We start from the raw sequence: 13,084 nt of genomic DNA on the forward strand, positions 1-13,084 counted from the left end.
TGTGCTTTCCTTCCGCATTGCGGAAGGAAAGCGGAACTCTGTGCAGTGATTTTTTTAAGTCCAGCCCAATAACGGTATATACATATATATACATGTATTGCACTATTTTACTACACCGTGTCGCGCTATAGTCGGCCGGGCATGGCGCGTAGATGCGCACACCACTGAAGTGGGCATGTTATGATATTGCTCCGGACGCGGGAGGCCCGGACGCGGGCTAATGATGATAACACCGAGCCTTAATGGCCAGACATGATTTTACATATATGACACCGAGCCTTACGGCCGGGCATGGATACTATTTATTATATACAGATATATATACATATGAGCATACAAATGATTTTATCATGCATTGCATTTTGTGCTACTTCCAGATGTTGGATTTTTCTTTTGCCTATACTAATGTCCCATTTTATCTTAATTGTGTTGTTGCCCTCCTGCCTTACATACTCAGTACCTTTATCCGTACTGACGTCCCTTTGCATGGGACGCTGCATTTCGTACTGCAGGCCCTGACAGATTTGTTGAAGAGCAACCGCAGTAGGACTTCCCAGCTTCAGCGGTGCTAGCAAGTACCTCTACTCCGGGCTTTCTATCTTTTGGTATTTTTCTTTTGGTGTAATATATGTTCATAGGTATACTCCTAGAGGCTCATGGACATTGTGGGATATGTAAATATTTTGTATGGCCTTGTCGGCCTTGTTTTGGCTTCTTGACATGTTTTAATTGCCTTGTCGGCTTTGAGATATACTTGATGTTGTAGCGACCTTGTCGGTCCACATGTGTATATATATATGTGTTGATTTATCGAATACCTTGATGTTGGTTCCTTTTTCCGTGAGCAGACGTTCTTGAGTTATGGTATGTGATGTCCAAGTAACAGTTAAGTCAGGTGACTTCGGCTTACGGGTCGGAGCCTGTCATACTCCTCGTCAGGGGTGTGACAAATTGGTATCAGAGCGGTTCAGTCCTAAGGATGTCCATGATCCGTGTCCAGTAGAGTCCTGGTTATCGATATGTCGTGCACCATATCTATAGCTAGGAGGCTACAGGACATTTAGGAAAACACTTTTCTTCATCGTTCTAGATCGTGCGATAGAGCCAAGTTAAGAATGCAACCATCTAATCTTTTCGTGTTTAATTTTCAGCGATGCCTCCGAGGAAGAAGAAAGTCAGTAAAATACTGGGCACTGCTGGGGAAGGCCCGAGCCGAGCACTGCCACCTGAGTTAGAGCATGGCGAGGCTCAGAGTGCTACCCCCTCGCATGCTACTACTACTTCATCAGGTGTCGGAGAGCAAGATAGGGCTCCAGACCCTCCGGCTCCTCAACCTCCAACTCCTCACCCCGCTGCTACAGAACAGGACCTGCGAGACGCAGTCTAGTTATTGACTAGATTTGTGGCTGCTCAGACTCAGTGGCAGGCTGGCCTTCAAGAAAGGGCTTTCAGTTCCCGTGTACGTGATTTTTACACCTTGGACCCTCCGGTGTTCACGGGGACAAACCCGAAGGATGACCCTCAGAATTTTATAGATCGAATGGGCCGCGCTTTGAGGGTAATGCATGCTTCTGACACAGAATCGGTGGAGCTAGCTTCTCATAGACTGTGGGATGTGGCCGCGGTATGGTATGAGTCTTGGCAGCAATCAAGAGGGCCGAACGCATCTCCAGCAGTATGGTCGGAATTTACTAGAGCTTTTCTGGATCATTATTTGCCAGCTGAAGTTCGTAGAGCTAGAGTTGATGAATTTTTATTGCTTCGCCAGAATAATATGAGCGTTCGGGAATATAGTTTGAAGTTTAATTCCTTGGCCAGATACGCCCCAACGATGGTAGCTGAGATGGAAGACAGGGACATCGTTTTGTGACGGGACTTGGGCCTCACTTGATTAAGGATTGTATGACGGCTTCATTACAGAGTGGTATGGATATTGCTCGTATTTAGGCGTATGCCCAAAATTTGGAGGACCTTGAACGCCAACAGCGGACTGAGCAAGAATCGAGAAGGGGCAGCCATAAGCGGGCCAGATCCGCAGGTTATTCAGGTGCTTATCAGGAAGATTATAGGCCCCATTCTTATAGAAGATCTGATCCTTCAGCGACTAGTGCACCTTCCAGGTTCCAGAGGCAGAGTCATGATAGACCCACTTATTCTGGACCGAGTCGAGGCTCGAGAGCGTCAGTTCCTTCCTACAGAGGAGAATCTAGCCAGGCAAGGCCTTCATTGCCCCGTTGTGACCAGTGCGGTAAATGCCACTCTGGCCAGTGCCGCCAAGGCATGGGGGTGTGTTACTCTTGTGGGCAGCCTGGTCATGTTATGGGAAACTGTCCATCTCGTGGTAGAGGAGGCCCGGCTCAGCCAACAGGTTCGATCGCAGGTTCTTCATCTTCTGTTCTCTCTACTGGACAAGGTTCTTCCCCAGCCCAAGTAGGTAGAGGTAGGGGAAGAGGTCAGGTATCGGCTTCCGGCGGCAACCAAAATCGTATTTACGCACTTGCAGGACAGCAAGATCTTGAGTCGTCTCCCGATGTTGTGACAGGTATCTTATCCATTTGTTCTTATAATGTCTATGCATTGATCGATTCGGGTTCCACACAATCTTATATCACACCTTATATTGCTGATAAGTTCGGTATAATTGATTTTCTTTTCTCTAATTAGGGTGAAGTGGTGAACCTTCCTTCTAATCCTATACATTGTTTAAACAATAAAATTGTCTACCAAATAAAAGTATTTATTCAATTCTTGAAATTGATCTAACATTCGATACTAGGGAGCATAATAATTAAGTATTAATCCATCCGTCCTAATTTATTTGATACTTTTCGTTTTCCAAGATTCAAATTATGTGAATTTTGATAACTTTTAAAAAACTATATATTTTGTTTATCATGTTGAACATGAAATTAGCTTTAAAAATTAATTAAATAACTTTCGATAAGTGAAAATTATCACAAAAATTGGGACAGAGTGATAACTTTGAAGGAAGTCTGATGTTAATTGCTATGCCCCTTAATTTTTGCACCCAAACACCTTACGTGGACTTTTGACTGAATTGCAAAGCGAAAAAAGAAAAAAGGAAAGACTTTAACTTTTTATACTGATACCGTAAATAAATTTTCACGCTATCAATTATTACTGTCACCTAAAGAATAATTATACAAGTAATTAATTGTCCATAATAATTCGAATAGTCACATAGAGATTAAATAAGGAAACTAACTTGTTAAATTAATTTATACGCAGTGTGAAGAAAATTCAGTCACTGTATATAAATTAGGAAACATATTTATCATTAAGCAGTTAATAAGAAACATAGCCTATTTATACGTGTCATATGATTCTAATTAGGGTTCAGTTTTTATATTATCCGTTTTAATTTCTTTCCTTTTTTGTTTTGGCATAACAAAACTCGGTCCAACTCGGTCTTGGAAGAGGAAGATCAGTCCAACTCAGTGTTGGAAAAGGAAAGAGGACAGTCCAACTCAGTCTTGGTAAAGGAATGAGGACGTTATTATATATAGTACTAGTAACACAATAATTCTTACTTTTATTTCGAGTACAACTAGTGTGTCTATATATATATATATATATATATATATATATATATATATATACTAGTGTTGTTTGGCCTGTGCTAAGTCCGGGCTCAAGCTACATTAAAATTTAAATTTGCAATTCTTGTTTCTACTTTTTTAATGTTTTTTTCCTACTCTTACTTTTTGTGTTGTTTTTGTATCATCATATCAATTGTACAAGTAGTTTGACAATTTTCCAATATTTCTAAGATATTTAATAATATAAAAGTTTTTGTAAGTTAAAAAATAATTTTTTGTAGAGTACATTTAGACTTCCTTTTTATTTTCAAACAAATTAATGCGTGCATCAAAGCTTTTCTCCCTTTTATTTTACTAAATTTTTTGAGATTAAATCTTTACTGATCCAAATTGTGTTTTACCTTACGTTAGATTTCAACTTAATTTTTTTCATTAAACTTATATTGGCTAACTCATTTTTTTGGAAGAAAAAAATAATTACGATATTAATATAAAAAATATTTAATGCTACAAATTGTTGTATAATGACATCAATGAAGTTAAAATATAAATAAAGATAGCATTTAAAATTAAATAATTAAAAGTCTTGATACAACGAAATACTTTAGACATTTCTTCAAATTAACCATACAAAAAGGAACAGGAAAGTTAGTGAAATTATTTGTTTTTCTTACTTTAATCTTTCCTTTTCTTTAAAAATATTATAGTTTGTTTTTCTTAATGAACTATTATAATTTCTTAAACGTGTATGCAATTTTAGTATTTCATGTTTTTCTAACTATTTATCCTTAATTATATAAAACATTGATTATCTCATCTTTTGTAAAACATTTCAATATAAAAAACTATGAAAATGATTACTCTCATTTCAATTATTATTATTATTATTATTATTATTATTATTATTATTATTATTATTATTATTATTATTATTATCATTATTTGGAGAGCTACAATATTTCTTTAATTACTTTTTCAAACAACTTTAGATATATATGAAAAATAATTTTTAATTAATAATTAAGCATGCACTAAGGTATATAACTTTTTCACTTGTCTATAATAAATTTTATAGCAAAAAAATAATTTGAAACAAGTTTAATAATCATTTCCACATAAATGAAAGACAATAAACTTTTGGATCAATTTTAATTTGATTGAATTAATAATCTTTTGTGGTGTCACTATGGCCTTTCCACATCATCCCTTCTTCTAGCATTTAATTAGCCCACATAATTATTTAAATTTATCAAAATGGGTGAGAGCTTACAAGGTAATTAAACCTTCGATTAGGGGTAAAATGGACAAAAAATTTCATGTGAGGACTACAAAATTTTGAGATCCTCCCTTATATACAGTAGTAATGTATGTAGTTTTAGTATTTCATGTTTATCTAACTATATGTCCTTAATTATACAAAACGTTGATTATCTCATCTTTTGTAAAACATTTCAATATCCAAAATGTGAAAAATGATTACTCTTGTTTTCAATTATTTATTATTATTATTATTTGGAGAGCTACAATATTTCTTTAATTACTTTTTTCAATTTTTTTTAGCTATATATGAAAAATAATTTTTAATTAATAATTAAGCATGTATTAAGGTATATAACTTTTTTACTTGTCCATAATAAATTTTATAGAAAAAAATAATTTGAAACAAATTTAATAATCATTCCACATAAAAGAAAGACAACAAACATTTGGATCAATTTTAAATTTGGTTGAATTAATAATCTTTTGTGATGTCATTATCACCTTTCCACATCATCCCTCCTTCTAGAATTTAATTAGCTCACATAATTATTCAAATTTACCAAAATGGTTGAAAGCTTACAAGGTAATTAAACCTTCAATTAGGGATAAAATGGAAAAAAAAAACCATGCGAGGACTACAAAATTTTGAAATCCTCCCTTATATATAGTAATAATATATATATAAGGAGAGTCACTACCAAAAACAAGCGTTTTAGCCACGGTTTCAAAAACAGTGGCAAAAGAGATTAAACATTGTAACGGTATCTACGATGTACAAAACTGTGGCTAACTTTTCGTGGGCAAAATGGGGCGGGTAAAAAATTCACTCCCAACCTTTTCTTTTTCATTTCCCACCATTTACTTACTTTTTTGGTTTTTAATGTTTTCTGTTTTAACAATTAAGAAACCCAAATTAACCCAGCTCCCAAATTCACTATTCCCAAATCGAATTTCGTTGATTAACTCATCGTTCTTTTTGTGGGGTTTAGAGTTTTGACAAGACATTTGAGTTTGGGCAAAAAACGTTCTTCAACAGCAAAACAGAGGTTTCTTTAATCATCATTCGTTTTTCATACCCAAATGTCAAATTTGTTTTAATGGGGATACGTTCTTTGAATACTTGTCCATGGTATTTTTGTGTTTCAAAAGTAAATCTGAGCATGATAAAAGATGGGTTCTTGTTGCCACGAATGCTTATGTGTGAATGTATAAATAGTTGGTGATTGCTACGTACTATTTGTTAATGGAATTTGACGATACCCTTTTCGGTTGAAGACCTAATTTAAGCGAATCTATGGTTGACCAGTTTAAGAACCTACCTTTATGTTTTTTTCTTTTATTATTTAGTATAAAATTATACATGGAATTTGGTGAAGGAAAGCTGGTATGGGAAACCATTGTAAATAAAAATAATGGTTTGTGTTGAGTAAAGAAGAGCTCATTTTTTGTTCAATCCTCAATGGGTTCCTGTCTGGCAAAATTTTGAAAGAAAATTCCCTTTCTTCACCGATGCATGCATGCAAAAGCAAGTTCATGGTTTGTAATCTCTGAAATTTCTATCACTTTTGTTGTTTTATTGTTAGAATTTCTGAGATTTTGGCTGATTCAGTTTTCGTGATTGTTAATTTTAAGCTTTTATGCTCGGTTAGATTGTAGTGTTTGCCGGTTTAGAAGAGTCACAACATGTCAAGTAGCTGTTGTTGTCGTTTGTCAAGAAGACGAGCCACTACTAGAAAGAGATGTGCTTTAGTGTTAGTGCGTATTGCAACCAAAGGGGGGTTGCTCATTATTTAGGAAAGCTTTGAGCTATTGAATTTCTTGCACTAATTGTCTGCTGTAAGTGGGAATGAGGTTGATTTAAATTAGATTTGCTGACTAAGTTGGTTTTGCAGTGAAGCTAATTAGTGAACACAAATCAAGCCAACTTGATAAGGTCAACAAAGTTCCAGTGAATTAATACCCCTTTAGAAACTTGTAGTAGCTCTAGTCATTAGTAAAAATACCATTGCAGCTAGGTGTTTAATATCTCTCTAGTTTATAGTTAGTCTCAGTTATTCATTATGCTTTTGTTGCAAAGAAAAAGAAATTTATTAAAAGGCTAAATTTTTTCAGAGAAGATATAGAAGGAACTTGTATTCATCACTCAACTTTTTCCAATTCTTAAGTTATATCCACCAGCAGACCTTAGTGGAGAAACTTAATTTAAGACCAAAGGTTAACTGATGGCTTTCTGTTTCTTTATAAAAGATTTCAAGGATTAATCATCTAACAGGTATATGTTTATAAACAGAAGTAGTTTTCATGTATATTCTTGTCATTTCTGGATCAAGAATCCTAAGTAGTTTTCCTTAAACGATGTCCAGATCAATCGAGATCCTGTATCTAGTGAGATGTTGAAGATGCAGCAACAACTAGAGTATTTGCAGGCAGAACTCTGTGGCCGTGGGGAGGTGCTTCATCTGATGAAATTCAGGTAACTTTTTGTTGTGCTCCGGGTGTAGATGTTAGCAGACAACCTTTTAAATATTAAATGAAGCTGAGGATAGTCTTCAGTCTTCACTAATTTTAATTTTCATGTCTAGGTACTCAAGGATAGGATTTCATGGCTTGAAGCTAGTAATGAGGAGCTAAGTAGAGAATTGCATGAGTACCGCAGAAGAGGCTCAGTATTCTGATTTGGAACCAGTCTCTGTAATGCCAGGTGATTCAAGAGATATGGATGACGAAGCAGCAAAAGAGTGGGAACATACCCTCCTGCAAGACTCAATGGACAGAGAGTTGAACGAGCTAAATCGGCGCTTAGAGCAGAAGGAGGTAAGGCAGATTATTGTGCTTAATGGTTTTTTATTTTTCTGTAGTAAACTCGTATTTAGATACTTGTTTTTTGGTATACGCAATTCATCTAAAATATTACTAGTGAATATGGAATTTAAACATGGGATAGCACTCTTGGTTGTGTTAGATGGTAACATTGTATGGTTGCTCGTTTTCCTGTCTTTAATGCATGTGGTAATTTGATGTACGGTATTTGTGTATCAGAGACATTCTCCTACCATCGTATGTTTGATGTTTTGCTACTAAGATCTTATGTATAATAGATGTGGATTACTGGATTCCCGAACTAGTAGTGACTTTTGAGTAAATCGTCATATATATTGGTTAAAGCTGTTGAGGTTTGCCACCACACTTGTTTTGGATTTTGTTGCATTAAAATCTTTCTATTTATGTTCTCCATATCCGTGCAGTTTATTCCTACGGAAACTTATATCATAGGTTGTTTGTATAGCTTGCACGTTCTACTTTAGTTGACGAAAGTGAGAGATTAAATAGCATCGAGTTAAGTGTCTTATGTGGGGTTCCAAATTCTCTATATGTTTGTGGTCTAACGACTTTTATGATTTACAATACAAGACATACTAATAATTTTTTTTGATAAGGTAAATAGTTTTACTGATGTTAAGGAAATCCCTGTATACGAGCAATATACCTAACCAAAACATAGAGAGCCTACAATAAAACATGGTTCTCTACAAAGTTAGTATTTTTGAGCTCCTATTGATGGTTTTTGGATTTTTTATGACTTCTTGTGAATTGGGTTTCCGTTTCTTTGTAGAATAAGCATTCAAACATTGAGGAATTGCTTGATATTATACTGGAAACTTTTGGTGTGTGTGTTTCTTTATTTAAGATTTTTATTAAAAAAAAAAAAAAAAAAAGAGAGAGAACCAACAGCAGATACTGATACTACCACTTTCTAGTACTAAATTAAGTATAGACAAACTTGTTGATTCTTGTTTTCATAAAGTTAGTGTCTTTGAGCTTCCATTGATGGTTTTTGAATTTTAATGACTATTTGTGAATTGGATTCCTGTTACTTTGTAAAATAAGCATTTAAACATTTGAGGAATAGTATGATACTATACTGGAATTCTTTCAGAATATGGACTGCAGCTTATGCTATGCAAGGGTAATTCTTGTTTCATAAAGTTTGCGTTTGTTAATTGTTGTTGAGCTTCCATTGATGGTTTTGGATTTTTATGTATTTTTGTGAACTGGGTTTCTGTTGCTTAGTAAAATAAGCACTTCAACATTGAGGAATTGTTTGATATTGTACTGGAAAAATTCTTAGAATATGGACTAAAATTGAAGAGTAATTATGTGAAGTGAGGTTGGGAAGACCTGTTTGCCTTAAGTGAGGTTGTTTTGTCAGCTTTGATTATTAAACAGTTGATTTTGGCCTAAAATTGAAGAGTAATTATGTGGTAAAAAGTTGAATGGTGAATCCTCTCTTAACTTTAAATTGGTCTTGTTTAACAGGCCTTGATGATGATCACCAGAAAAAGATTGAAGCTTGGCATTATTTGCTAATTGTTTTTTGGTTTCTGAGCGAAAATCAGCATCATTAGCTAATTGCTTTTTGGTTTCTGAGTGAAAATGGCCTTGTGGGTAAGTCTGCAGTTCACAACAAGATTGAATCTTGGCATCATTTGTTGATTGTTTATTGGTTTCTGAGATTTAAGTTTCATGTCTCATGAGTGTGAATTATGTTATTTTGTCGAACATTTCTTAAGCTGTAGGAGGGTATGGAGGACTCATATTAGGGTAGAAGGCTAGTAGGTAGTCGCGTTTATCCTTTCTTACGAGTAGTTATATTGCTCTATAGTTTCTTGTCTCTTGATTTCTGCGAGTATCTGTTGGTTTATAATGACTTATTTACTTTCATTGTTTTCATTTTCATAATTGCTTTGATTTGTTTGCCCGTATCTGACCTTTCTTATGCTTTTTCTTGAGCCGAGGGTCTTCCGGAAACAGTCTCCCTACCTAAGGTGGGGGTAAGGTCTGCGTACACTCTACCCTCCCCAGACCCCACGTTGTGGGATTCACTGGGTATGTTGTTGTTGTAGTGGGATTAATGATAAATCAATTTATTTTCTTCTTTTTTCCCCTTTGTTCAGTTCACAAGATTGGAAGGCTAGGCTGAACATACCACCACCTAATACTCGATACAAAACAGAGGTAAATTGGAAATTGATCTCTATCCGTGTAGCTCAATACATTGTATTCTCTTTGTGACAGAATGATCGTCTACCATGTATGTTGTGGTTCTTCCCAATGTCAATTTTCATCTATCTGTTTCATACAACACACTGGTTTCACATCTGTCATAGGCAGTTTCATTAACAAGTTGTTGCTGAAGAATTGAATCATAAGTAACATGCTATAAGAAATGAGGTGGCCCGACTAGCATCTCATAAACTATTAGCTTGAGGCTTGAGTCACAAAATTTTGTCATAGAATGCTTGCAGGTGAAACAATTCTTTTTAAGTGATAACCATTGTGATGGACCAAATAAGAAAGTAGGATATCTTTTTGGGACAAAGGGACTGATTTTTCTCTTGCTGAGATTTTCCCTTAGTTATGTTAGTTCAGCTTATGTCTTTGTCACTTTTCCGTCTTTGGTCTTCCTCACGTTATTATTGATCTAACTCGTAAGTGCTTTTGTGCCTGATTTAACCCATTAGGAGAACGAGATGATTAGACAATTAACTGGGAAACAAAAATAAATTGCTTATATGTTACCTTCTCAAAAAAAAATAAAAAAATTGCTTATGTAGAGTTGCTGACAGATGTCATATTTCTCACACAAGTGCTAGAAAAGTGACAATATTCATATGATCTGTAGCATAGCATTGTAAGTCTACATTTCTAATCATCTTCATGATTTAAAAGCCTTCATATTATTCGTACAAAGTGTTAGAGAGTGTGAGGCTATTCAAATGTGTACCACATCATTTGAAGTCTATATTTATAATCTTCTACATGTTTTAACTAGGGCTACAACTTCTCTTTATCAATGTTTAGCTTACATAGGGCTACAACGTCTCTTTATAAATGCGCAGCTTACATAGTTACCACAAGAATGTTTTATTATAGTGGGAATAGTACTTCTTTGTCATAGGTTTTTTGAAATTTCCCTTCTTCAAAAATAGATTGTAGTAGAAATTAGGTAATTTGAGTTGCTTTAGGTGCATTAAAAGAATTCTGACAGCTAATGGCCAATAGCTACTTTATTTTCTTTGCAAATTCTCCAGCAACAGATCCTAGAATGATAAAGATGCAAATAACCATTGTTTTGGAAATGGATTGGTAAAGGGCCCAGCTTGCCAATTGGCTCTGGTGTTTTTCAGGGCATCACAGACTTTATAAGGTTAATTTAGTGGATAGGCCTGGTGGTAATTGGCTTGAGCCTTGGGGTGCTCCCTTTCAAGGTCTCAAGTTCGAAACCCACTGGGTGCAAACAATTTCTGAGGGCCATCGGACTGGGGCAAAATCCTGAATTACCCGTGGTGCACTTGCGGGAAACTCCTTGCCGAGGGCCTGTGCACCCCCGGGATTAGTCGGGGTTCAAAGAGACCTGGACACCCGGTGCTTAATCCAAAAAAAAATTAGTGGATAGTGTTGTTTATGTAGTTGGAGCATTTGGGATGCATTGCATCTCTCATAAATTCGTAAAAGTCTTGTATTTCAGACTTTATAAGGTTAATCGTTTTGACTGTGTTCCTTTTATTCAGCTTGGTTATATAATTTATAGGCGAGTCGTACGTTATTACTCTGGAAAGGAGGATGGGATGGGTGAGTAGCCGCGTGCAACTTTCAGATAGTTTCTATTCTGCTTTACGATGTCATCGAGCTGACCCTTGTTTCCTCTTACTATTTCAGATGTGAGAAAGGCTTTACCCCGAGGCGTTCAAAAGAAGTCTTATCATTCCCCTTAAACAACCAGTTACTCATGATCAATTGGAGTATCACCAATTCAGTTTCGACGTAATCTTGTCCTGGAATTTATTGCAGGATGTCTTTTCAAGAAGCCGAGGTTAAGGTATATGACCAGTGTATTCGTGAATGCTTATTGATTATGTATTGATACCAGGAAAATGTAGAGATTTTTTTTTTTTTTTTTAAAGACTGAATATTTTTGCCACGGTTGAACCGTGGGTAATTCTTTTTTTTTTCTTTCAAAACTGTATATATTTGCCACGGTTGAACCGTGGCTAATGTTATATGCTGAATTAGTTCCGCGGTCAAATTAGCCATGAATAACCGTGGCTAAATGAACACAAAACCGTGGCTAACGAAATGTTACCACGGACGATAAAGTCGTGGGTAATTTCCTCGCGACGCCCTTGATGGGCACGGTGTTAACCGTGGCTAAGACTAGTTAGCCACGATGTTGGTACCATTTAGCCACGTTATTGACCGTGGCTAAAATGCGTGTTTTTGGTAGTGAGTAGTCTAGCTTAATGTTAAGCCAAGTGACGTAATATGAACAAGCCACTTGGCAACAAATTTTATTTGCATTAATTATAAAAGAAGTTATAATTGTAGTTCAAAATATTACCTAATTTAAAAAAAATTGGTTGTTCTAGACTTCCAATAATATAGTGATGACTGCTCTAAATTTAACATAGCACGGTAAAATAAATTTTCTCCATCCATAATTTGCCAAATTTATCATGTAACAATTACAATAGATTAACACTGCATATTACAGTTGTGTTACTAATAAATTAGAATATATACAATTCAAATTTTAACATATAAAAAATAATATTATTATCAGCATATTATTTAATTTATTGCATTTGTTTCTTTTACTATGTTTAGATTTTGAAGACAAATTTTAATTTTGACTATGAAAATGAATAATTGATTAACAAATAAGTAACATATATGGTAAAATAATATTGTGAGCAAGAGCCTTTTCAAAAAAGAATCTATGGGGATTACTATATATTCAGATTCTAACCACTAGGACAATACGAATCTTTAGCGTATACATCATATGGAAAAAAAGAACTAGGTTGAGTTCATTACTTTCTTCAAAGAAACGACTTCGAAAACTAATTTTATCTATGAGATATCGATATGTATGACAAATAAGTCTAGCCTAGGATTATGGCAAGCTGCTGCGTAGGAGAAAGACAAGTGGTAGTTTTAGGACAAATTAGTTAGGTTAGACAATAATTAGTTACTATTTCAAATTATAATTTAAAAATAATAAATAAATATAAATAAATCTGTAATTAATCAAGAACAATACAAATTCTACTTTATATTTTTTTTTTAAAAAAATAACTGATTTTTCGGGGGAAAACAACCGCGACCGTATTTAGTCCGGAAAACCATCTCTACAATTATGGAGGTAATTAAATAATCAATTAAATATAATCAAATTCAAGATTTAAGGGGAAGTTAACTAACAG

At 34.9% G+C, this 13,084-nt stretch overlaps 1 protein-coding gene across 8 annotated transcripts; it reads left to right on the forward strand.

The window, feature by feature from the left end:
- Positions 1-5,558: 5,558 nt before the first annotated feature.
- LOC132643500 (N-terminal acetyltransferase B complex catalytic subunit NAA20-like) lies at positions 5,559-12,177 on the forward strand. Of its 8 annotated transcripts, none has more exons than XR_009583631.1 (7): positions 5,559-5,634; positions 7,184-7,293; positions 7,403-7,634; positions 9,138-9,266; positions 9,776-9,836; positions 11,393-11,453; positions 11,541-12,166. XR_009583631.1 is itself a non-coding variant. In XM_060359931.1 (4 exons), the coding sequence occupies exons 1-4, from the start codon at positions 9,597-9,599 to the stop codon at positions 11,594-11,596; spliced, it is 234 nt and encodes a 77-aa protein (XP_060215914.1). In that variant the 5' UTR covers positions 9,274-9,596; the 3' UTR covers positions 11,597-12,177. The 8 variants fall into 8 exon arrangements, 1 of the variants encoding a protein (XP_060215914.1); XR_009583626.1 differs by lacking the exon at positions 5,559-5,634 and adding an exon at positions 5,641-5,866 and having other exon boundaries at positions 11,541-12,163; XR_009583632.1 differs by lacking the exon at positions 5,559-5,634 and adding an exon at positions 5,873-6,753.
- The last annotated feature ends 907 nt before the right edge of the window (positions 12,178-13,084 follow it).

This window comes from Lycium barbarum, chromosome 6 (genome assembly GCF_019175385.1).
Source record: "Lycium barbarum isolate Lr01 chromosome 6, ASM1917538v2, whole genome shotgun sequence".
Lineage (NCBI taxonomy): Eukaryota > Viridiplantae > Streptophyta > Magnoliopsida > Solanales > Solanaceae > Lycium > Lycium barbarum.

Excerpts from the sequence above, each read along its gene's own strand:
- LOC132643500 (XM_060359931.1), top strand. The coding sequence starts at position 9,597 with ATGCTTTTTCTTGAGCCGAGGGTCTTCCGGAAACAGTCTCCCTACCTA. Across the intron at positions 9,837-11,392 it reads ATACTCGATACAAAACAGAG|CTTGGTTATATAATTTATAG; the intron begins GTAAATTGGAAA and ends CCTTTTATTCAG. Across the intron at positions 11,454-11,540 it reads TGGAAAGGAGGATGGGATGG|ATGTGAGAAAGGCTTTACCC; the intron begins GTGAGTAGCCGC and ends TTACTATTTCAG.